General features: G+C 35.0%; 1 protein-coding gene and 1 pseudogene across 9 annotated transcripts in view; one reads left to right on the top strand and one right to left on the bottom strand.

Annotated features, from left to right (window-relative positions):
* Positions 1–22389, top strand: part of LOC105477405 (chromobox protein homolog 5 pseudogene) — a 44638-nt pseudogene extending 22249 nt beyond the window's left edge.
* Positions 1–24667, bottom strand: part of LOC105477406 (zinc finger protein 654) — a 78962-nt gene that overhangs the window by 27248 nt on the left and 27047 nt on the right. For all 9 annotated transcript variants that reach the window (XM_071092564.1, XM_024791445.2, XM_071092562.1 and 6 more), the window contains one exon: positions 2630–2711. Coding sequence is in view for 4 of the 9 variants with exons in the window: in XM_024791445.2 (XP_024647213.1) it covers positions 2630–2711 (82 nt within the window). In the remaining 5 variants the exon portion in view is untranslated. The remainder of the gene's footprint in view (positions 1–2629; positions 2712–24667) is intronic.

The raw sequence follows: 24667 nt of genomic DNA on the forward strand, positions 1-24667 counted from the left end.
TGATGAGGCAGATGCATCATATGAGAAATGTAAACAAAACTACTGGAAGTAAAAGGCTAAGAAGAAAATTTTTATAAGCCAGTAAATGGAACATTTGGCTCTAAGAATGAAGTTTCTTCTAGAAATAACAGAGAGGAAAAATTATAGGTAAGAAGAGTTAAAACTTTTTACTTGAACAACTGAGATTTTAGGAGATCAGAAATTCATGGAAGAAAATAATAAATCTAATAGCATGGTTTTGGTATTGTTGTAAAAATAAAAATCCAGGTAGTAAGACTTGAGAACTCATGCCCTTCACCAGACAGGCTCTACTGCCTACCTTAAAAACAGTGACATGATCATTTTGCCAGGAATTATGCCAAGCACTTTACTCATTTAACCCATAAAGTTACTATGCAGCAAGTATAGTTATTGCCCCCATTTTACAAATAAATAAAGTGATACAGAAATTATGAAACTTGCCCAGGATGACACAGTGTAAGCAGCAAAGCTGGTAAACTCACGGTGGAAATACAGCGGGGGAAAGAGAAGTTTACTCAAATCCAACAAAGAATACCTTGGTATTCAAAGTGTGGTTCAGGGGCTAGCAGCATTAATTATCACCTTGGAGCTTATCAGAAATGCAGACTCTCAGGCCCCCTCCCACAACTACTGAATCATAATCTAAATTTTAACAAGATCCCCAGGTGATTTTTATGTACATTAAAATATGAGTAGGACTGTGTTTGTCCTACTTATAGGAGAAGAGAAAGAACACACCACCTTATGCTGGTATGAATCTGTATGAAAGATGTATGGAGATGAACCACTTGGGGAGCTAGGGTTTGTACTTGCACAGTACAATATATTAAAAATATTTCAAAAAGTGACATTTGGGGTTGTCACTGAATTAGTCACTTATCACAATTAGTGACTATTATCAATGTCAGTCAAAAGCCTGGATAATTTGTAAGCTTGGAAAATATAAGGTTTTAGGGAGGTATACATGAAGATTACATGTTGGCCCTTCCTGAGTTCCCAAGGGCACAGGCCTGGGAAGCACCTACAGCAGAAGCTCAGGTCAGCAAATGAAGGATGTTTCTCTAAGTAAAGATAACATGAGAGCAAAAGGTGAAACCTCTCTTAGAAGGTAGGAGTTACAGGCTCAAGGAAATTCAGAGTAGGAAGAAGCCACAGTAACAAAAGTGGCAAAAATGGCAGAGACTTTTAAAAGGTGGGGTTGGGGGGTTAGTAGATGAGCTTTAGAATCAGCCAGGATTAGAGAGTGTCAAAGGATCAGAACAGGAGATAGAAAAGTATGCAAAACCGTTAACTTTTCCTTGAGAAATTTATTATTTTGATAACTGAATAGGCACCCTGCTTACAAGGGAAAAAATAAAGGAAATGTACCTTCACTAGTGTTATGTTTTTCATACATTTAAAGTGGAAGTTAAATATTGTCCCTCGTCTACTCCAAATATTTCAGTGGTTCCCATTATCAGTGGTCAGCTGACATCTCTATGAGGTATTTCTTTACCTCTCCATTTAATACTGAAATATCCTTCCCCAATATCACTATGCCAGCACTATCCCCATCCTCCTCTATTTTTCTCTAATGAATCTGTCAGTTTTTCATTTATAAAGGTTTGATTGTCTTTCTGTCCCTATACGAGAATTAATAACTCCACAATAGGAGGATTTTTCTATTTTGCTTACTACTGTTTTTCTCAGACCTTAGTGCAAAGCATACTGTGAGGACTCAATAAACATTTGCCGAGTAAAATTTTAAGAATGGATTACCGAGAATACAAGCGTCAAAAAAAATGGAATGGAAAATTAGTAAGTTTTAAATACTTGAATATATACTCTAATTGGAACAGAAGTTCCATGAGAACAGGTATTTTTACCACTTTTGCTGAATGTAAGAATGGTTAAAGTAGAATGTTCAATATAATGTACCTAATACAGCAGTCTGGTTGTCTATAAGCCTTTCTTTTAACACCATGGTAACAAATACAAGATATGTTGTCTGTATATTTCAGTTCTAAATGGGCAGTCAGGGAGACTTCACCCCTAGGGGGAGCTCAAAGTACATCTTCCTTTACTTCACCGAGTGGGTCAGGGTTGCTTCCCAGTAAGTAGTAAAAAGATCAAATGTCTTTCATCTACAGGAGAGGTCTTGAATCTTTTGTCATTCCCTTCTGAATTTACTCTCTTCTCTCCTATACCAGGTGCCCGAAAAAAAAAAAAAAAAATCTTCTGCCTCCTAGCTGGGGAAAGCTATTATGAGAGAGAAAATCAAGGTACAGCCAAGGGAAAAAGTGGCATGGGATAGACAGCTTGCTTCAAGTCTGGCAAAGAAGAATCGTTTTTCACCAGGGAAAGTTCTAGGAATCCACAAGGGTGGTAGCAGGCTCTTTTCTAGCAAATGTGGAATATGAATTCCAGCTAGGAACTGCTTGGGAATACAGTTAAAAATTAATTATATGAGTTGTCTTTATCAGCCAGTAATAACAGGATCTTAAACACTGTCATGTTAGCAACCATTAAAAACTTACAAGCAATAAATAACCAATAAGCTGTATTTAGCGAGAGCATAATGGTCTATTTTAAGTGTAAACAAAATGTGAAGTAGTAAACTGTTTTTTACCTGGAATGATCCAAGAATATCCTTTAAGGGCTCTTCATAAAACTCATCTCTTCCAAAGAACAGCAGCAACTCAAAGAAACTCCTAGAAAGAATAAGTGAATAACTTTCATTGCTTCTTTGAGTGTTTTGCTCCAATTAAAAGATTATCAACTAGTAACAGCTATCTAATATCAAATATTTGACTTAAAATTTTTTGGTTTAAAAAAATTGTACTGATCACCAGAATTCATATTATGTTTTCTGTAAGATTTTAAAAGAAGTGCCTTCAAGGAAAATACAAAGAAATATACTTACAGTTTTAGAACTATAGAATGAAACAATTATATTACTCATGCCTACTAATGACCACAATGCAATACAATTTAATGGCATACAAGGTCACAACAATGATAGAGCTATACATGGAAGGATGATCTAAAATGAACCCAAAGTCTGGCTTCACCATAATATAATAGGACTCCAGAGAAAATCCAAAATCTCATTTTTTTCTGGGTGATATAAGAGTTGGATAAAATTAACACAAAAACATAAGTTAGAGAATCACCATAAAACTCTTGGCCAACATTTATATTACAGCATATACTAACAACTATATCTAATAAATGACACATGGTTCCTCACACTAAGCTTACCTTGATTATCCCACTCATAACAGGATTGCTCAAATTCTGTAGTTCCTCATTTTTAAATAAATCATTTGGAAATACTGTTACTAAATATGTGCTCTTAATAATTTATGATTCATAAAGAAAAGAACATGAATGATTTCCTAATCATGAGCATGGAAAATTATAAAATTATTTATTGTTTAGCAATCCTAAAGTAGTACAAGTGACAAATCCCTCTAAATCTTAAATCTTAATTCATCTAGCAGATCCTCTAGTGTAACTACCTGAAGTTGTTTTTTTAATAAATGGTTTTTGCTTTTAATCAAAACCCTAATCACTAATAGACTAAAATTATAAAATATAACTATGAGAATATATATGCTTTTAAAATTATATAAAAGACCTAAATATTACACAGTTACACACTTACAGCACAATCACCATACTCCATAACCTGACATTTTTATAAATTTGACTACTACAAATTTTAAAATATCAACGAACCAAAAAACTTAAAACCAGTCCAAAGCAAACTGATACACGGAGAAAGATTATTTGATGATTTCCTTAATTTAAATGCTTCTACAAGTTAGGTTAAAAAAAATAAAAAGTCAATAACCTAGTAGAAAACTGCAAGAGAATATTTCACAGAAAATAAATGCAAGTGGATTTTTTTTCAAATAGAAAAACATGCTCTTATTAATTGTCAGGCCAAAATTATAAAGATGAAATACTATTTCTCCTCTCATATTTATGAAAATAAAAGAGATGATGTATTCTATGATGGCTTTGGTGTATAGAAACAGGACTTGATAATCATCTTGTTGGAGGGAATGTAAATGTTCCTATACTCATCACAATTTAAAAGGTACACATACCATTTGACCTAGCAGTTCTACTTACAGAAATTTCATCCTCAAAATATACATACATAAGCTCAAAGACATAAACAACAATATACATTACAAATGGTTTATAGTAGCAAAAAACTGGAAATATACTGGAAATGTCTACCATAGGGTACTAGGTAAATTAAATATATCCATACAATGAAATATAATACAAATATTAATGGAACATTAGTGAGAATATAGCTACATCTATATGAATAAAAAAATTCCAAGATATATTGTTAAGCAAAGACACAGAGATACATATTCATCACATTATCTTTGTGTAAATGGGAATGGAGGTGAGGGGTCAAGGGGTGGAGGGAACATATACACCAATACATAAAGTTTGTACATTGTCAGACTATCTAGCAGGATATCCAGCAAAGCAACTGACTCTGCAAAGGGCAAATAAGAACTAGGGGTCAGAAATGAAAGGCAGAATTATTTTTTGTTATTAATCCTTTTGTAATTTTTCATTTTACTATTAATAAGTATAAAACAAGCCCACCAAAAAGTGCCTCTGGAGTCTTTTCTATTCCTAGTAACAAAGCACTAATTCACATCTATCTCATCTTTAAACATCTAATGGACCTCCACTCTAGACATTCCATACTTACTCAAAATCCATGTTCAACACAGCAGTTATTATGTTCCTAAAACAGAAATGAACCCACTACTCACCAACTTTACAAACTGCTGTTTGGACTGTACCATCTAAAGCACAGATGGTAGTGTGCATGCACCACTACCAGTTACCTAAATAACATGGTCCAACTCCATGATAATGATATTAAAGAGAGAAAAACCACATGCAAAGTAACAGTAAATAAAGGCAAAACACATCAAACCTTTTCCTTAGAGGAAGTTTTAAGGAAGACAGCAAGTACTTATGAAGTAAGAAAAGGCTGAAATTACTGTAAGAAACTGAAATATATGTAGAATTAGAAACCTCGTTTCCAACCTGTTGTATTTCCTATTGACTCTATAAATAATCAACTAAATGTTTAGAGATCAACTTGTATAGCCCTCCTTATGGAAGAAAACTCTGTAGGGTGCAAACTGAATGAGTCCAAAATAGTATAAAGTAGAAGCCCATAATAAGTAACAGCCTACAGCAAGGCTAGTAAACTACTGCTCACAGGCCAAATCTGGCCCGAGGAAGGCCAGTTTTTGTACAGTACATGAGATATGAATGGTTAGCCATATTTAAATTTTTTTAAGTCAAAAGAATAGTATTTCATGGTGGGTGAAAATTACATGAAATACAATGATCAGTGCTAATATATAAGGTATTATTGGAACACAGTCATATCCATTTATTTACATATTGACTATAGCTGCTTTCATTACCACAGTGGTAGAGTTGACCAGTGACAACACAGACCTATTGTAGGCAGAGAGCCTATAATGTTTAGTATCTCGTCCTTTACAGACCCATGGTCTAGCTGTTTAGGTTTGAATCTCAGCTCCACTACTTAATTGATGAGTATCCCTGGGCAAGTTACTTAATATCTCAATGCTTCAGTTTCTTTATTTATAAAACACAAGTAATAATATTAGTAACCACCTCTTGAAAAGCACTTGGCATAATTCCTGGCACTTAATGCTATAGGTATTTGCTGATTAATAACATAATACAACCATTATCTATTAACATGTCACCATCCAGATTTTCTTCAACAATCTATGAGGAAACACAAGATCTTCAGAAGTTTGTTCTGCTCAGCTATACATATGTCAATTTTGTTGAAATGTAACAGACTAATTATTCTTAAACTGTAAAGATTTTTAAAAAATGTCTGATTAAACTCATCAAAAGATTTCTTTCCAAAAATTTATTATTGTATCATAATATTTATCAGTTTTTCATGTTGAACATGTTTAATGTTTCTACAATAAATGTGTTTAATACATTTTTTACCATGTTTTAATATGTTAATAGTTTATACATTTATAAAAAATTTGAGTCCAAATTATAAGTTATGTACAGTTCATTTACCTAAATTGAAATAATTATCCAGGATATTCCCAAACAAAATGATTTACAGTTCCCCCTTGAATAACGCGGATTTAAACTGTGCAGGTCTACTTATAAACAAACTCAGACTTCTGCTAACCCTGAGACGGCAAGATTAACCCCTCTTCTTCCTCTTCCTCAGCAAATTCAACATGAAAACAAGGATGAAGACCTTTATAATGATCCTCTTCCACTTAAGAATGAATATATTTTCTTTTCTTTATGGTTTTCTTAATAACACTTACTCTCTAGCTTCCTTTATTATAAGAATTCAGTGTATTATACATATAACATACAAAATGTGTGTGCACCAACACTCTATATTATTGGTAAGGCTCCCTACCAACAGCAGGCTATTAGTACTTAAATTCTGGGGGAGTCAAAAGTTATATGTGAATATGACTGCATGGGGGAGGGTGGTCAGCACCCCAACTCCTGCATTGTTCAAGGGTCAACTGTATATACAGACAAACATAATTTGTAGTAGGACAAATACATGCTAAATGATATGTGTTTTGAATTTTTAAAAAAATCTATGATACATAATCATACTTATTTGCCTTTCATCAATCAGTATCTTCCTATTTGCTATGCAAGCAAATAACTAGAGTACTACTAAAGTCCCTATTTATGAAACAAACTGATTTTGTCATTTGGATGCTAGGAATTCAGACCATATTTTCCTATATACAGTTATGCATCACTTACTAAAAGGGATACATTCGAGAAATGCATCCTTAGGCCACTGTGTCATTATGCAAACATCAGAGTGTGCTTATACAAACCTAGCTGGTGTAGCCTACTATACCTCTAAGCTATATAGTATACAGCCTATTGCTCTTAGGCTACAAACTTGTTCAGCACATTTGTATACTGAATGTTATATGCAACTGTAACACAATGGTTAAGTATTTGTGTATCTAAACACAGAAAAGGTACAGTAAAAGTACTCTATTATAATCTTATGGGACCACTGTCATATATGTGGTCAGTCATTGACCAAAATGTCATTCTGTGGCATATGACTGTATTACAAATGGTAATAAAGTACCAGACTTCCCTAAAACACACAGAAAGACAGACATAGAGTGTTTGATAGTGATAACCAGAATTATTATTCTTTTTTGGATTTCTGTAGCATATTAGTAATTTTTACACTAAAATACAAGAAAGATTTGTGCATTTATCTACCATAGGAAAATTCCACTAAATATGATACTTAACTATCCAAATAAAAGAAATCCACTTAACCAATTTAAGTAAAGAAAAATTAGGTCTACTCTACGTGAGTCAAACAATAATATAATGAACTTTTACCCACATTTTATTTAAACCACTCAACTTTTAACAACTTTTCTATATATACTAACTGAAGCTTTGTTATCTCACAGAAATTTCTATTCAGTAACAAAGAGCATTTGATTGTGGGTAACGCTGACATACTCAACTATTCCAGTGCACTTAATCTTCAAAATACTTTCTTCAGTAACATCTTTACTGAGGGAGGAAAAAGTTAACATTTTGTTCACACACACACACACACAAGTGCCCACTTATCCACAGGGGATATTACCAGACCCCTTCTCTTCCACTGGATGGCTTAAACCACGGATAGTACCTAACCCAATTTTCATCAATTTGAACATGTTTCTGTTCACGTCTCCCACTCACAAATGTAACGCCTTTTCCATCTTAATTAAGCACCTTAACATGCACTGTGTGGCTTTAAATTTTGCAGTTTGAGGTGGGACAATAAAACTAGCATGAGTTTCTTTGTCCCTCACAATTTCAGAGATAGGAAATTTGTTCTCACTGTGAGATTTTAACCTCAGCATACAATATTTTTTTCTGAAGTTGAGAACTTTCACCTTTTCAATTGAAGCACTTTATAGCTTCTCTTTGGCATATATGAATTACCGGCATCACTACTCTTGGCTTTGGGGCCATTATTAAGTAAAATAAGGGTTACTTAAACACAAACACTGTGATACTCATGATAGTTGATCTGATAACCTAGAGGGCTACGAAATGACTAATGGGCAGGTAGCGTACACAGTGTAGATACACTAAACAAAGGGATAATTCACATCCTAGTTGGGATGGTGTGAGATTTCATCATGCTACTCAGAATGGCCTGTAATTTTAAAATGTATTATTTCTGGAATATTCTATTTAACATTTTTGGACCATAGTTGACTATGGCTAAAAAACCGCAGAAAGTGAATCGACAGATGAGGGGAGACTACTGTACGGACAAAACTAAAGAAACTGTACATTGTATTTTCCATAGTATGAGTCACTAGGTACCTTTAATAATTCTCCCTCTGAAAGCAATTAAAATGAGCTTGCCTTGGCTACAAATTCAAATGGCTACACCAGTATATTCTTCCCCACATTTCTAGACTAGAAGGAAAACTGCCAGTGTGGAATTGGAGCTAAGCAGAAAAAAAAAAAAAAAAAAAAAAACTACTTTGAAAATCTCTTGTAGGTTGTGACCTGAATTCATATACCTACATGGTCAAAATATTCTCAAGTGAAGAATTTAGTTAATACTGGTCCCAAGCTAGTAATATCTCCAGGCACCTGACAAAAACAAATGCAAATTCTTTCAATCCAGGCTTCAATTACCACAGATAAATTTATTCTAGACAATACAAACTCACAATATAAACAAAAATAATCATGATAAGAACAATAAAAACCACAACATACAAGGAAACAAAGCACTATGAACAAGGCCAAAAGAACATTAGTCACAGAGACTTTATTAAAATCATAGAGAATATAAAATAAGCTATTATATAGTTTAAGAAATGATGACATTGAAAATATAAAGAACAAGGTAAAATTATCAGTAGTCAAAATGCTTCCAGAAATAATAAAATCATTGAAATTAAAAGTCAGTAGGCAGATTTTATGATTAGATACACCTGAAGAAAAAATTGGTACACTGAAAAAATTATCCAGAGTACCTACCGAAAGAAAAAGAAATGGAAAACACAAGAAGCAAGAATTAAGGAACACAGAGGTGGAGTACACATGTTTAATCATAGTTCTAAAAGGGAAATAAGAAATGTGGCTAAGACATTAACTGGACAAGAATTTTTCACAACTGATGAAAAATCCAAATCCATAGATTCAGGAGAGCCCAGAAAATGCGAACAGAGATAAATAGAATAATTATACATCTAGCTAATCATAATAAACTATAAAATACCAATAAAGAGCAGTGGATAAACAGAGAAAGATATAGATTGTTTACAAAAACATGGGAAATTAAATTGGAAAGAAAGGTCCAAGATGCAAATCAGTAAATATATAGGCTAAAGAATTTTGGCAATTTGAAGTACTAATAAAAATAATCTCATCTGGGCTTCAAAAATAGAGCAAAAACACATGACATCAAGCACATAACATATAAGCATTCATTCAGCATTAGTGTTCCAATGTCATTTTACCGGAGGAAGATAAAGTATATAAAGTGTATACCTCAATAAGTTAAGAGCTAAATTCCCCTTAACTAATTTACACATTTACATACAGTAAAAGTATCTTCAAGGGTCCATGAGTCTAAAATAGCCCTTTTAAAAACTGTTTTGTCAACCCCTGCTTTAGACCATCGGTTATGTTTTACAGTGTTTAAAAATCAGAAAAATTTAATTTGATATTTATCTTCAGTTTTTATTTACCATTTTCAGCTCTATTCCCTTAGATGCATCCAAATTTCTGTCTAGCATCTGGTGCTGCTTATGGAACTCCCTTTAATGTTTTTTGTAGTTCAGGCCTGCCAGAAATGAATTACCTCAGTTTTTTATTAGATACATCTCTCTAGATACATCTCTCTCTTTTACTTTAGAAATATATTTTCTCAAACTGAAAGTCTGGCCAGGTGTGATGGCTCATGCCTGTAATCCCAGCAGAGGCCGAGGCGGGTAGATTACCTAAGGTCAGGAGTTTGAGACCAGCCTGGCCAACATGACAAAATCCCGTCTCTACTAAAAATATAAAAATTAGCGAGACATAGTGGCGGGCACCTGTAATCCCAGCTACCTGGGAGACTGAGGCAGGAGAATTGTTTGAACCTGAGAGGCAGAGGTTGCAGTGAGCCAAGATGGCACCAATGCACTCTACCCTGGGAGACTGAGCAAGACTCCATCTCAAAAAAAAAAAAAAAAAAAGTTAATACTTCTTTTTTCTTTCATCACTTTAAAGTTGTCACTTCATTGTGTTTTGGCTTGTAATTTCTGAAGAGATGTCTGCTACACATTATCTTCACTCTTCTTTGGATAATGTCTTTTTTTCTCTTCTTACTTTGACCTACTTGTGTTCTAGTTTCTGTAGCTGGATCCTTTTCATTATTTTAAGAAAATTCATGCCATTATTTTGTCAATATTATTCTGCCTCATTTTATCTTCTGAGATTCTAGTAGACAGTTTTAGATTTTCCTAAATTCTTAGACACTCTGTTCTGTTTCTCCTTGCCTTTTAGTTTGAGTATTTCTATGAATCTACATTCAAGGTTCATTCTTTCTTTAGCTGCATTAAGTCTACTAAGGAATCTGAAGGTCTTAGCCATTCTTCATCTGTTACTGTGTGTATTTCCAGAATTTCCATTTGAATCTTCCCTAATGTTTCCATCTCTGTGCCGAAATTTCCAGTCTGCTCAAATGTATTCTGTCTTTTCCACAATAGCCTTTATATCTGGATCTGGCTCTACTGATTGCTTTATCTCTTAATAGTGGTTCTCTCTTTTTTTTTTTTTTTTAATATGTCTATAATTTCTGGTTTTTGAAAGCTGGGCTTCATTATATAAGGCCATTATCCTAAGTGAATTAACGCATGAACAGAAAACCAAATAACACATGTTCTCACTTGTAAGTGGGAGTTAAACATTTTGTACTCATGGACATAAAGATGGCACAACAGACACTGGAGACTACTACTGGGGCAGGGGGTAGGATTTAAAAAATAACTAATGGTTACTATGTTTACCACTGGGTTATGGGATCATTCATATCCCAAACCTCAGCAGTATACCCATGCAACCAACTGGCACACATACTCCCAGAATCTAAACTAAAAGTTGAAATTACTATTTAAAAAAAAAAAAAAAAAGACAGTAGAGGTTGAGGTAAACAGCATTTATGACTAGAAAGAGGCATGTCTTGTCTTCTGCTAGGGCTTTATTGTGGAGCATATGAGTAAAACCAATCAGAAGTTAAACTGAATATGGGTTTTGTTGTTGCTATCATGATATTCAGTGCACCACTGGCTTCAAATTCTTGCACTATATGTTGGGTTTAGAGTAGAGACTGAATTGCCAGATATTATTTTAGGATTTGGCCCATGGGCCATAGTTTGTGAACCCCAGTGGTAGAGAAAAGATTAACCATGTTAAGTAAATAAATGGAAGAAACAAAAGAACTTCATCAAGCTTTTGCACGTAAAAAAACATAATGTCTGAAATGAAAAATACATTGTATGGTATTAACAGCAAATTTGACATTATAGAAGATAATATTATACTGGGAAAACAAAGGTATAGCAATAGAAAACTATTTAAAATAAAAGAGAAAGACAAAAAACAACTAGAGCTATTAATGAGCTGCAGGACAGCTGTTGTTCCCCTTCAGGTAGCATCCCTGAAGAAAAACATAATAGTGGTTTCTAAAAAAAGTTTTTTGAGGAAATTTCCAAAAGTTGACAAAAATTATAAGCCCACAGATCCAAGAAGCTTAAAATCAAGAAACATGAAGAAAACGACACAAAACACATTACAACCGAATTTCTTAAAACCAGCAATAAACTTCAAAAGACACCAATAAGAAAATGAAAAGACAAGATATAGTGGGATAAATCAAAAATCATGTATCTGATAAAGAGTGTATATCCAGAATACATAAAGAATTCTTAGAGCTCAGTAAGATGACAAATAATACAATTTTAAAATGATCAAAAAAATTGATAGATTTTGTCAAGGAAAATATAAAATAGAAAAGCACACAAAAAGATGCTTACCAACGACAGCACTGAGGAAATGCAAATTAAAACTAAAATGAGATTCTACTGTACAACCATTAGAATGGTTATTATGAAAAAGATAAAAACGTATTAGTGAAGATGTAAAGAAACTGCTACCTCAGTAGGAAATTGGTTAGAATTTTAATCGTACAGTCACTTTGGATATAGAGTAAGAGTTTTACAACATGCTAAACATAAACTAATCATACATCTGACAATTCTATGCCTAGGTATCTACCTAAAAGAAATGAAAAGATGTGGCCACATTAAAACACATACACACATGTCATAGCCCAAAACTGGAAGTAATCTGAGGAGCCATCAATTCCTGAATGTACAAATAAAATGTAATATATCCATATACTGAAATCTATGCAGCAAAAAAGGAATGAGCTACTGATAAACGCTATAACATAGGTAAACCTCAAGAACATTATTCTAAGCGAAAAATAGTCATTTAAAAGACTATTTTACATGACTCACAAAACTATTTTTCAATATTTTCACTTGCTCTAAGTGAAAGTATCCAAAAGACTACATATCGTATGATATCATTTATATGAAATGTCTAGAAATAACAACTCTATAGAGACAGAAAGCAGAGCAGTAGTTGCCTTGGACTGGGTAGGCACTGGGGACTGACTGCAAATGTGCATGAGGGAGCTTTCTGGGGCAATGAAAATGAAAAACTGGATTGTGGTAATGGTTGCATAACTCTATAAAACTTACCAAAAAATCACTGAATTATAAACTGACAGTGGGTGAATTATATGGAATTTATACTGTTTAATAAAGCTTTACATAAAAAAAGATAACTAGCAGTGGGTAAGGAGTGGGAAAATATACCTGAAACAAGATTGACAATATACCGGTAACTGTTGAAGCTGGGTGATAGTTGCTTCTACTACTTTTACTTTCAAGTATATTTGAAAATTGTCATAATAAAGTTTTTTTTTGTTATTATACTTCAAGTTCTAGGGTGCATGTGCACAACATGCAGGTTTGTTACATATGTATACATGTGCCATGTTTGCGTGCTGCACCCATTAACTCGTCATTTACACTAGGTATATCTCCTAATGCTATCCCTCCCCACTCTCCCCACCCCACCCCAGGAACCGGTGTGTGATATTCCCCACCCTGTGTCCAAGTGTTCTCATTATTCAATTCCCACCTATGAGTGAGAACATGCGGTGTTTGGTTTTCTCTCCTTGCGACAGTTTGTTCAGAATGATGGTTTCCAGCTTCATCTGTGTCCCTAGAAAGGACATGAACTCATCCTTTTTTATGGCTGCATAGTTTTCCATGGTGTATATGTGCCACATTTTCTTAATACAGTCTATCATTGATGGACATTTGGTTTGGTTCCAAGTCTTTGCTATTGTGAATAGTGCCGCAATAAACATACGTGTGTGTGTGTCTTTATAGCAGCATGATTTATAATCCTTTGGGTATATACCCAGTAATGGGATGGCTGGGTCAAATGGTATTTCTAGTTCTAGATCCTTGAGGAATCACCACACTGTTCATATCCTTACTCACTTTCTGATGGGGTTGATTTTTTCTTGTAAATTTGTTTAAGTTCTTTGTTGATTCTGGATATTAGCCCTTTGTCAGATGGGTAGATTGTAAAAATTTTCTCCCATTCTGCAGGTTGCCTGTTCACTCTGATGGTAGTTTCTTTTGCCGTGCAGAAGCTCTCTAATTTAATTAGATCCCATTTGTCAATTTTGGCTTCTGTTGCCATTGCTTTTGGTGTTTTAGTCATGAAGTCCTTGCCCATGCCTATGACCTGAATGGTATTGCCTACATTTTCTTCTAGGGTTTTTATGGTTTTAGGTCTAACATTTGAGTCTTTAATCCATCTTGAATTAATTTTTGTATAAGGTGTAAGGAAGGGATCCAGTTTCAGCTTTCTACATATGACTAGCCAGTTTTCCCAGCACCATTTATTAAATAGGGAAACCTTTCCCCATTTCCTATTTTTGTCAGGTTTGTCAAAATCAGATGGTTGTAGATGTGTGGTGTTATTTCTGAGGGCTCTGTTCTGTTCCACTACTCTGTATCTCTGTTTTGGTACCAGTACCATGATGTTTTGGTTACTGTAGCCTTGTAGTATAGTTTGAAGTCAGGTAGTGTGATGCCTCCAGCTTTGTTCTTTTGACTTAGGATTGTCTTGGCAATGCAGGCTCTTTTGTGGTTCCATATGAAAAAGTAGTTTTTTCCAATTCTGTGAAGAAAGTCATTGGTAGCTTAATGGGGATGGCATTGAATCTATAAATTACCTTGGGAAGTATGGCCATTTTCACGATATTGATTCTTCCTATCCATGAGCATGGAATGTTTTTCCATTTGTTTGTGTCCTCTTTTATTTCGTTGAGCAGTGGTTTGTAGTTTTTCTTGAAGAGGTCCTTCACATCCCTTGTAAGTTGGATTCCTAGGTATTTTATTCTCTTTGAAGCAATTGTGAATGGGAGTTCACTCATGATTTGGCTGTCTGTCTGTTACTGGTGTATAGGAATGCTTGTGATTTTTGTACATTGATTTTTTATCCTGAGACTTTGATGAAGTTGCTTATCAGCTTAAGGAGATTTGGGGCTGAGACGATGGGGTTTTCTAAATATACAATCATGTCATCTGCAAACAAGGACAATTTGACTTCTTTTCCTAATTGAATACGCTTTCTTTCTTTCTCTTGCCTTATTGCCCTGGCCAGATCTTCCAACACTATGTTGAATAGGAGTGGTGAGAGAAGGTATCCCTGTCTTGTGCCAGTTTTCAAAGGGAATGCTTCCAGTCTTTGCCCATTCAGTATGATAATGGCTGTGGGTTTGTGATAAATAGCTCTTATTATTTTGAGATAAGTTCCATCAATACCTAGTTTATTGAGAGTTTTTAGCATGAAAGGCTGTTGAATTTTGTAAAAGGCCTTTTCTGCATCTATTGAGATAATCATGTGGTTTTTGTTTTTGGTTCTGTTTATATGATGGATTAAGTTTATTGATTTGCTTATGGTGAACAAGCCTCGCATCCCAGGGATAAAGCCAACTTGATTGTGGTGGATAAGCTTTTTGATGTGCTGCTGGATTCGGTTTGCTGGTATTTTATTGAGGATTTTTGCATCAATGTTCATCAAGGATATTGGTTTAAAATTCTCTTTTTGTTGTGTCTCTGCCAGGCTTTGGTATCAGGATGATGCTGGCCTCATAAAAAGAGTTAGGGAGGATTCCCTCTTTTTCTGGTGATTGGAATAGTTTCAGAAGGAATGGTACCAGCTCCTCTTTGTACCTCTGGTAGAATTCGGCTGTGAATCCGTCTGGTCCTGAACTCTTTTTGGTTGGTAGGCTATTAATTATTGCCTCAATTTCAGAGCCTGTTTTTGGTGTATTCATGGATTCAGCTTCTTCCTGTCTTAGCCTTGGGAGGGTGTATGTGTCCAGGAATTTATCCATTTCTTCTAGATTTTCTAGTTTATTTGCATAGAGGTGGTTATAGTATTCTCCGATGGTAGTTTGTATTTCTGTGGGATCGGTGGTGATATCCCCTTTATCATTTTTTATTGCGTTTATTTTATTCTTCTCTCTTTTCTTATTAGTCTTGATAGCGGTCTGTCAATTTTGTTGATCTTTTCAAAAAACCAGCTCCTGGATTCATTGATTTTTGAGGGATTTTTTATGTCTCTATCTCCTCCAGTTCTGCTCTGATCTTAGTTATTTCTTGCCTTCTGCTAGCTTTTGAACGTGTTTGCTCTTGCTTCTCTAGTTCTTTTAATTGTGATGTTGGGGTGTCAATTTTAGATCTTTCCTGCTTTCTCTTGTGGGCATTTAGTGCTATAAATTTCCCTCTACACATTGCTTTAAATGTGTCCCAGAGATTCTGGTATGTTGTGTCTTTGTTCTCATTGGTTTCAAAGAACATCTTTATTTCTGCCTTCATTTCGTTATGTACCCAGTAGTCATTCAGGAGCAGGTTGTTCAGTTTCCATGTAGTTGAGCGGTTTGAGTGAGTTTCTTAATCCTGAGTTCTAATTTGATTTCACTGTTGTCTGAGAGACAGTATAGTGATTTCTGTTCTTTTACATTTGCTGAGGAGTGCTTTACTTCCAACTATGTGGTCAATTTTGGAATAAGTGTGATGTGATGCTGAGAAGAATGTATATTTTGTCGATTTGGGGTGGAGAGTTCTGTAGATGTCTGTTAGGTCTGCTTGGTGCATAGCTGAGTTCAAGTCCTGGATATCCTTGTTAACCTTCTGTCTCATTGATCTGTCTAATATTGACAGTGGGGTGTTAAAGTCTCCCATTATTAAAAAACAAAAAACAAAAACAAAAAAAACACTGTTAACAAAGGTGTGAGAAAATTGTTACTCTCTTACATTGCTGGCAAAAATGTAAACCGGTTCAACCTTTACAGAGGAAATTTGGCAGTATCTACCAAAGTGACAAATTATATTCTTTGTATAAATGTATGATAACTGATAAATTATACTCTTTCATCAAGCAATTAACTCTACTCCTCGGATACATCTAGGATATACAAATATCCTTGTACATATTCCGCTCATACATGGTAATTCATTAAACAGTTGTTGGTAACAGCAAAAGATTGAAACAAAAACTAAGTATCTATTAGTAAGGGGCTGGTTTAATTACATTTTGATATACACATAAGAGTGAAATACTCTACAGCCAATGTGATGACCAGTGTTCTTTCTATGCTGATGGGGAAAGATATCTAAGTGAAAAACGGAGATACAAAACTGTGTGTGTAGTATACTAGCATTTGTCTAAATTGAGAATATGGGTTTTTTTTTCTTATATATGCATTATACATCTGAAAGGAAAATTCATGAAAATAAGTACACTGGATGGCTACAGAAACGGAAACTAGGAAACTAGGGAACAGGTAGATGTAAATGGCAAGGGTATCTCATTGTACACTCTATACTTTTTGCATTTTGAACCATGAACATGTATTACCTACTCAAAAATTAAAAATGAAAAGTGATAAAGAAGAAATCTTAAAAGCAAGCCCCTAAAAGTGTACGTTATATTCAGGGAACCAGATAAAAAGCAGATTTTTCATCACAAGAAAATGTGGCCAGAAGACACTGGATGGACTTAAAGTATGGGAAGAAAAAAAAATTGCCAATGTAAAATTCAATAATCAGTGGAAATCTCTTTCAAAACAAAGGTCTTTGGGTTCTGGTTAGGTTTGGCTAAAGGGAGTCAGCGGTAGAAATCAGAAGTCAGGAGGAAGGAGAAACGAGGGTCTTTCTCCCCTAACCCCTCAGCTTTAGGATCCTCTATAGCAGTAGTTATATCTCTTCAGAGGTACCCTCTCCCACAAATCAGTGCTGCTTCCTCTCATCAACTATCTCCTGTCTGTGGGCTCTAGTAATACTTTCTTTTTCCTTTGTCCCTCCATTTCTAGAGCTAACAGCAACTTGCCACAATTGCCATTGTCCAGGTTCACCATCTCCTGTCTATTCTCTCAGATCATCTAACACCTTTAAAAGTGATTCTATGAGTAAGTTCCTTCTACTGAATTATCTAGCATGGTTTACATTTACCTAACTGAATCTTGACTGAAATATATCTTAATCAAAAAGAAAATGAAGGTCAGTCTGCCAAGCCCTAGACCCGGGAGGGGAGGCCACTACTGATAGCCCAGAGGGAAAGAACAAACTGGGGGTATCTGGGATGCAGTGGCCTTAGTCCTTCAGGTGGAACAATGCAACATGGGAAAGAAAACCAAGCACACAGCTGACAGTTCGTCAGAGAATGGAGAGTACACTGTGGAGAAGGTACTAGACACGCATGTAGTTAAGGGGCAAATGGAGTATCTACTGATGTGGAAAGGCTTTTCTGAGGAGCACAATACTTGGGAATCTGAGAAAAACTTGGATTGCCTTTAGCTCATTTCTTAGTTTACAAAAAAGTTTAAGATGATGAAGGAGGGTTAAAATAACAAACCTGGGGAGAAGTCAGAAAGTAGCAAGGAAATCCAATTTCTCAAACTGTGCTGACAGTACCAAGTCCAAAAAAGAGAACAGAGCAATGATATCGCTCGGGGCTTTGAGATAAGACTAGAACCAGAAAAGATTATTGGGGCAACAGATTCCTGTGGCGATTTATGTTTTTAATGAAATGGAAAGATAGATGAAGCAGACCTGGTTCTTGCAAAAGAAGCTAATGTGAAATGTTTACAAAACTATGACAGCATTTTATGAAGAGAGACTGATGTTGCATGCATACCTTGAGGATGCAGAAAACAAAGAGGAAAAAACAGCAAAGGGCTAAAGGAGGGGGTGATCCCTGTCACTTCTCTTAGTACATAATACATTCACATTCCTGTCTCTTCCCTTCTCCCCACCCCTTTCTATCCTAAACACGTCGTTGAAAAAATGTGCTTATCACTGTGCTCCACAGGAGAAAAGCTAGTATTGGTTCTCTTTAACATACTGATAGTCCTATTCATAGGGGGAAAAACTAAAAAAGGAAACAAAAGTGAATTCATTGAAAATCATTCCCTACAAAACAAGGAGCAAATTGTTTATTAACCTCAATTCCAAAATTAAAAGGGAAAACCTTTTCAAGGTACCATAGCTTAAGAAAACTATAGCTAATAAGCTTCAACCAATAAATTACTAAAAATATATGATTTGCTTAAATATTTTGAATTCTACAATTCTGTTCATTGCTTCTTATATAGCAAACTTGGAAGAAATTCTTCCAGCGCCTTAATCCTGGGATAGTTTCTCGTAAGTTTTCTTTGTAAGAAGCAGTGAGCAAAATTTTGTCAATTTTATAATTACAGAAGCATTTCATGTATTTTTTTTTCTTTTTTCTTCATTCCACAGTAAAAGCTGCCAGTATAATATTGTAGTTCTATAAACCAAAAATATTAGTGGGAAGGAAGTTTAAAAAAAAAGTTCAGATATATAGTTTTTAAATGATCTGACTTAGTACAAGGTTAAGCCATTCAAAATAAAAAAATTCAAACGTACTTACACCATTCATAATGACTATATACATCCTTTAAAGAATAACTTTTAAAGAATAAAGATCTTTCTAATAGTAGGTTGTAGTCAACTGCTTTTTGCTTTAATTTTTGTATATCCACACTGACCAAGAGAACTATCAAGCTTTCCTTCCTTCAGAATAGAAAAACAATAAATACCATTTTCCAAAACGACACATGTACAGTCCTCTAGATTCTAATATATATAGTAATGTGGGTGGGAACAGGGTATTTCTTTTCCCCGATCACTTTCCATCCCTGCCAACACAAATATACCAATTAGTAATCTATCTCTTTGCCCATAAAACAACTATAGTACCAACCACTTTACTCCAAAATCAATAAAGGGAGCAATGAAGACCAAAATTACAGGGGAAAAGATGCTCGTCACAACTAAGACCAAATGCAATACTAAGTTTCTAACGATGGCCAATATAAACAAATGCACTAAGAATTTTTTAATATTGACTTTAGCTACAACAAATTCTATAAACAAAATATTCTAGTGTAATAGGGAAGAACAAAACCATCTCATGAAGTTTAGTAAGAGAAAAGAATTAAGACCACCAACTGCCTCAAATATATATATATATATATAATTATCTCTTCCTCAGAGAGAGAAGACAAAGAGATAGAGGGCTGGATGGCCTAGATTTTTCTTTAAAATGACCAAGTTCACATGTCACAAATGATTAGTAAAGACAGTAGATACAAAATTGGTTAAGGTGCTGAATAAGTGTTCGTCAATGTAACAAGTCAGGAAGTAGTAAGAGTGCTATGTGCTGTGGAGATGGGCAATACTCATTGAACCCTACAAGACAAACACCTTTTGTGGGGCCCAGACCCCACAAAAAACAAATGTACCTTTATAATTAGACTTTCTTCCTGTATTTCCAAGCCATTTCCTAAATTAGTTGAAAGCCTAGACTTAAATTATAAATGCAACCAAGTAAAACTTGATTATAGAGTAAAGACTGAAGTTAGGCTAGGCATAAATGCTGTGTTTGAAATACAGTACAATTTAGCAACATAATCAGAAAATATCAGTGATCTAAACATTACATGTGTAGTCTAGTCCAAGATGATCTAGCCACTCAAAATAAGAGACTGATTATACCCACTTAGCTCCATGAAGACAAGAACATTTGGTCTTCTCTCTTAGACAACTTGCCAATACACCTTTTAGTCTTTGCCAGTGCACACACCAAATACTACTAGCTGAACTAGTTCCTCCAGTGATTCTTGTGGACCTAGTGGCCGTCAGGCAAATACCTGCTGTCCTATAACTCACCTCTGCCTGGAATGCTGAAATCTATGAACATTTCCTTCCTGTTGGGTAAAAGGAGGTTGTGAAGGCAGCATTAAAATGTGCTTTTCTTTTATGTAAAACTTATAAAGTTTATGTTTTCTGCCTGAAAGTCCACTTAGTTTCAGAGTGTTTGACTTTGTTCCACCTGTGAAACTTAACTTAGGAACCAGTATTTAACCAATCTAAAACAAGGCAAGAGGGAAAAAACCAGTAACAACTTAATTAACTCAATTTGCAAAAGTCCCCCAACTTCTCAGGCTTCGGTTTTCTTATCTGCAAAGAATGAGTTTGAGGTCCATATGCACAAAGCAAAATCTCTGTTTCTTTAGAAAATACAGCTTAGAAGGACAGTCAACCCAGGTAAAGGTAGACAGAATTATAATTAGCTGATTTAAGACAATTCACCACATGACTTTTTATTTCTGTAACATTGGAAATAACACTCAGGTATAAATAAAAGCAGAATCCACTTTCCTTCCCTGTAGACAACACTAGCAAAACTCTAATTTTTCAAGTCTCCCAGCTGATAGAAGGCAGATCAATACATAAGTATAATTCAAAGTAGATAAAGGCTTTTACTAAGGTGGACATATATACCAGACAATACTGCCAGAGAATATAGTAACTTACAATTTTTCCATATAACATATTTTATTTGTAAATGTTATACATATATAAAAGACAGTCTCCTCATTTTTTCATATGTCAAGCAAATAAAAAACAAAGTCATGATACAAATCAAAAGAACTGTAAAAACAGATAATAAATATATTGAAATCTGTTAATATCCAGGTGCCTTAAACATTCTGTTTGCCATCCCTAAGAGGCTCTTCTGCTCCTTCATCTAAGTTATTCCTGTCATTCCTTCAGAGTACAGCAAGTTAGCTCACCCAGCACACTTCACTGACCTCCAAGACAGGTCAAGTCCCTGTTATCCCCTCTCATTGCACCCTGTAATTCCCTCCTAACTACCATTATATAAAAGTGTAACTACTTGTTTAATATAATATCTCTTAGCTCTGTAACATCTTTGAGAACGAGAATTTATCTATCTTATATTCTCTTTTATCCCTAGAAGCAAGCAGAGCTTTACAGAATAAATAGTTATGCAGTAATTGTTAGAAAAATTTTTTGATTAAATATTTAAATAAAATAACATACTGTTGTAGATTGACTACTCTTTTAGTAGAACTAACATGTTTCTATTTCCCCATTTTTCTTCTGGTATGGAAAATATAATTAACTTCTCTGTAAAGTAAATACAAATAATGCAAAAAGTTTTCCAAGAAATCTTACTATTTAGTAAGTCATCAACATAACGTATTTCTTTTGACTTATATTGAACATCTTAGATAAGATTTGCTTCTGCTTAACACATTATTTTTTACATGGGCAGTAGTCGAAAAGCTAGTGTATTCGTCCATTTTCATATTGCTATGAAGAAATACCAGAGACTGGGTCATTTATGAAGAAAAAGAGGGGTTTAATGGGACTGACAGTTCTACATGGCTGAGGAGGCCACAGCAGAAGGCGAAGGAGGAACAAAGGCATGTCTTACATGTTGGCAGGCAAGAGAGCGTGTGCAGGGGAACTGCCCTTTATAAATCCGTCAGATCTCATGAGACTTATTCACTGTCATAAGAACAGCACAGGAAAAACCTGACCCCATGATTCAATTACCTCCCATCGGGTCCCTTCCATGACACATGGGGTTTACGGAAGCTACAACTCAAAATGAGATTTGGGTGGGGACACGGCCAAATCATATCAGCTAGCAGGCAGTGCAAGAGAAGTCAATAAATGACATATAACCAAAGAACTTTTGAAAGTTTTATAAGAATTTTCACATAACAACGCTAAAATTAGCAAAGATTATATAGATGAAAGAGGGAAAAAATGCCTGAAACAGTAATACTTCTTGCTTACGAATAATTTCTTTTAATACTTATTTTCTTCAAAAATCAGTAGAGAATAACTGAAACAGTTTTGGTAATCTGCAAAATAATGTAAACATTTTCTTTGTTGTGTTATTATTTTTTTGTTTATTATTTTTCTCTACATAACCAATTCTTTAAGGAAATTACTTCTCTCTCCAACACTTCTATGGTTCTGATGGGGCAGCCAACATAGTACGGCTGGGGATATGTTCTGAGAAATGCATCATTAGGTGATTTTGTCCTTGTGTGAACATCACTGAATGTACTTCCACAAACCTAAATGGTATAGTCTACCACACACCTGGGCTACAAACCTGTATAGCATGTTACTGTACTGAATACCATAGGCAACTGTAACAATAGTATTTGTGTGTCTAAACACAGAAAACTACGTAAAAATACAGTATAAAACAAGCTTGTCCAACCTGCAGCCTGCGTGCAGCCCAGGTGGCTTTCAGTGAGGCCCAACACAAATTCGTGAACTTTCTTAAAACATTACATAATCTTTTTGCAATTTTTTTTTTCTTAGCTTACGAGCTGTCATCAGTGTTACTTATTTTATATATGGGCCGAGACAATCCTTGTTCTTCCAGTGTGGCCAGGAAAGCCAAAAGATTGGACACCCCAGTGTAAAATATAAAAGCTGTTTATGTGTATAGGCCACTTACCATGAATGGAGCTTGCAAGAACGATGTCGCTATGGGTGAGTCAGTGAGTGAATGGTGAATGAATGTAAAGGCCTATGACATGACTATACACTAATGTAGAAATATAAACACCGTATATGTAGGCTGGAATGCAATGGTGTGATCTTAGCTCACTGCAACCTCTGCCTCCTGGGTTCAAGTGATTCTCCTGCCTCAGCCTCCCAAGTAGCTGGGATTACAGGCGCTTGCCACCACGACCAGCTAATTTTTTGTATTTTTAGTAGAGACAGGGTTTCACCACATTGGCCAGAATGGTCTCAATCTCTTGACCTCGTGACCCACCCGCCTCAGCCTCCCAAAGTGCTGGGATTACAGGCGTGAGCCACCACGCCTGGCCTTTTTTTTTTTTTTTTTTTTTAAATACTTAAGCTTGAGTAAGATTTGTCAGGTATAATCAAAAAGTTCAAATACAAATACATTCACATATTCCTTCCAGCATCACAAAATAAATATAGTATTTTTAATACAGTTTTTTTTTTTTTTTTAGGTCAGGCGTGGTAGCTCACGCCTGTAATCCCAGAACTTTGGGAGCCTGAGGTGGGCAGATCATCTGAGGTCAGGAGCTCGAGACCAGCCTGGCCAACATGGTGAAATTCCATCTCTACTAAAAATACAAAAAATTAGCCAGGCATGGTGATGGATGCCTGTAATCCCAGTTACTCAGGAGGCTGACGCAGGAGAATTGCTTAAACCCAGGAGGAGGAGGCTGCAGTGAGCCAAGATCATGCCACTGCACTCTAGCCTGGGCAACAGAGCCAGACTCCATTCATCCATTCATTCATCCATCCATCCATCCATCCATCCATCCATCCATCCATCAATAAAGGTTTTTTTTTTTTAACTGCCTCACTCTTACAAATCTAAATAATACATTCTAAACTCTCCTTCCGTCCTACAATTTTAAATATATACAAATCAATTTTTAAAGAGGCACAATGTACACGCACACATTTAAATTTCTCTTTGGTTTTGTTTTATATTCTGGATTACTGCTTCAGCTTTACGTATTCCAACCTTCCTACAGAACTTTAAATTTTAACCATCATATTTTCTTAATTTCAAATTCATTTTTCATATCTCATTATTCCTTTCACACAGCATGATATTGATGATTTTAATGTTGCACATAACTTCTCAATTCTCTCTAGAAATGCTAATTATAGATTTTATATTTCATTTTTATTTTCAACATTAACACTGTTTCTTTCAAAATTATTTTTCACTTTTTCATTGCGTTTTTTCATACTGAAGGCATTTTTGAATATATGATGATTCTTAGATATTAATAGGTAAAAATCAAGCCATATATAAATAATTGGGAGCCCTATGAGCATGAGTCTGGAGTTTCTTGGCTGATGAATTTTTCTTTAGAGTAATTAAGGAATTAGCAGCCTCAATGAGGAATCTGTAAATGCCAGAACGCAAAGGTCATTGTTCCAGGGTTAATTTATATAGAGGAAATCAAAAAGTAGTATAGGCTGAGTATCCCTTTTCTGAAATGCTCAGAATTAGAAGTGTTTGGGTT

Source organism: Macaca nemestrina, chromosome 2, assembly GCF_043159975.1.
Source record: "Macaca nemestrina isolate mMacNem1 chromosome 2, mMacNem.hap1, whole genome shotgun sequence".
Lineage (NCBI taxonomy): Eukaryota > Metazoa > Chordata > Mammalia > Primates > Cercopithecidae > Macaca > Macaca nemestrina.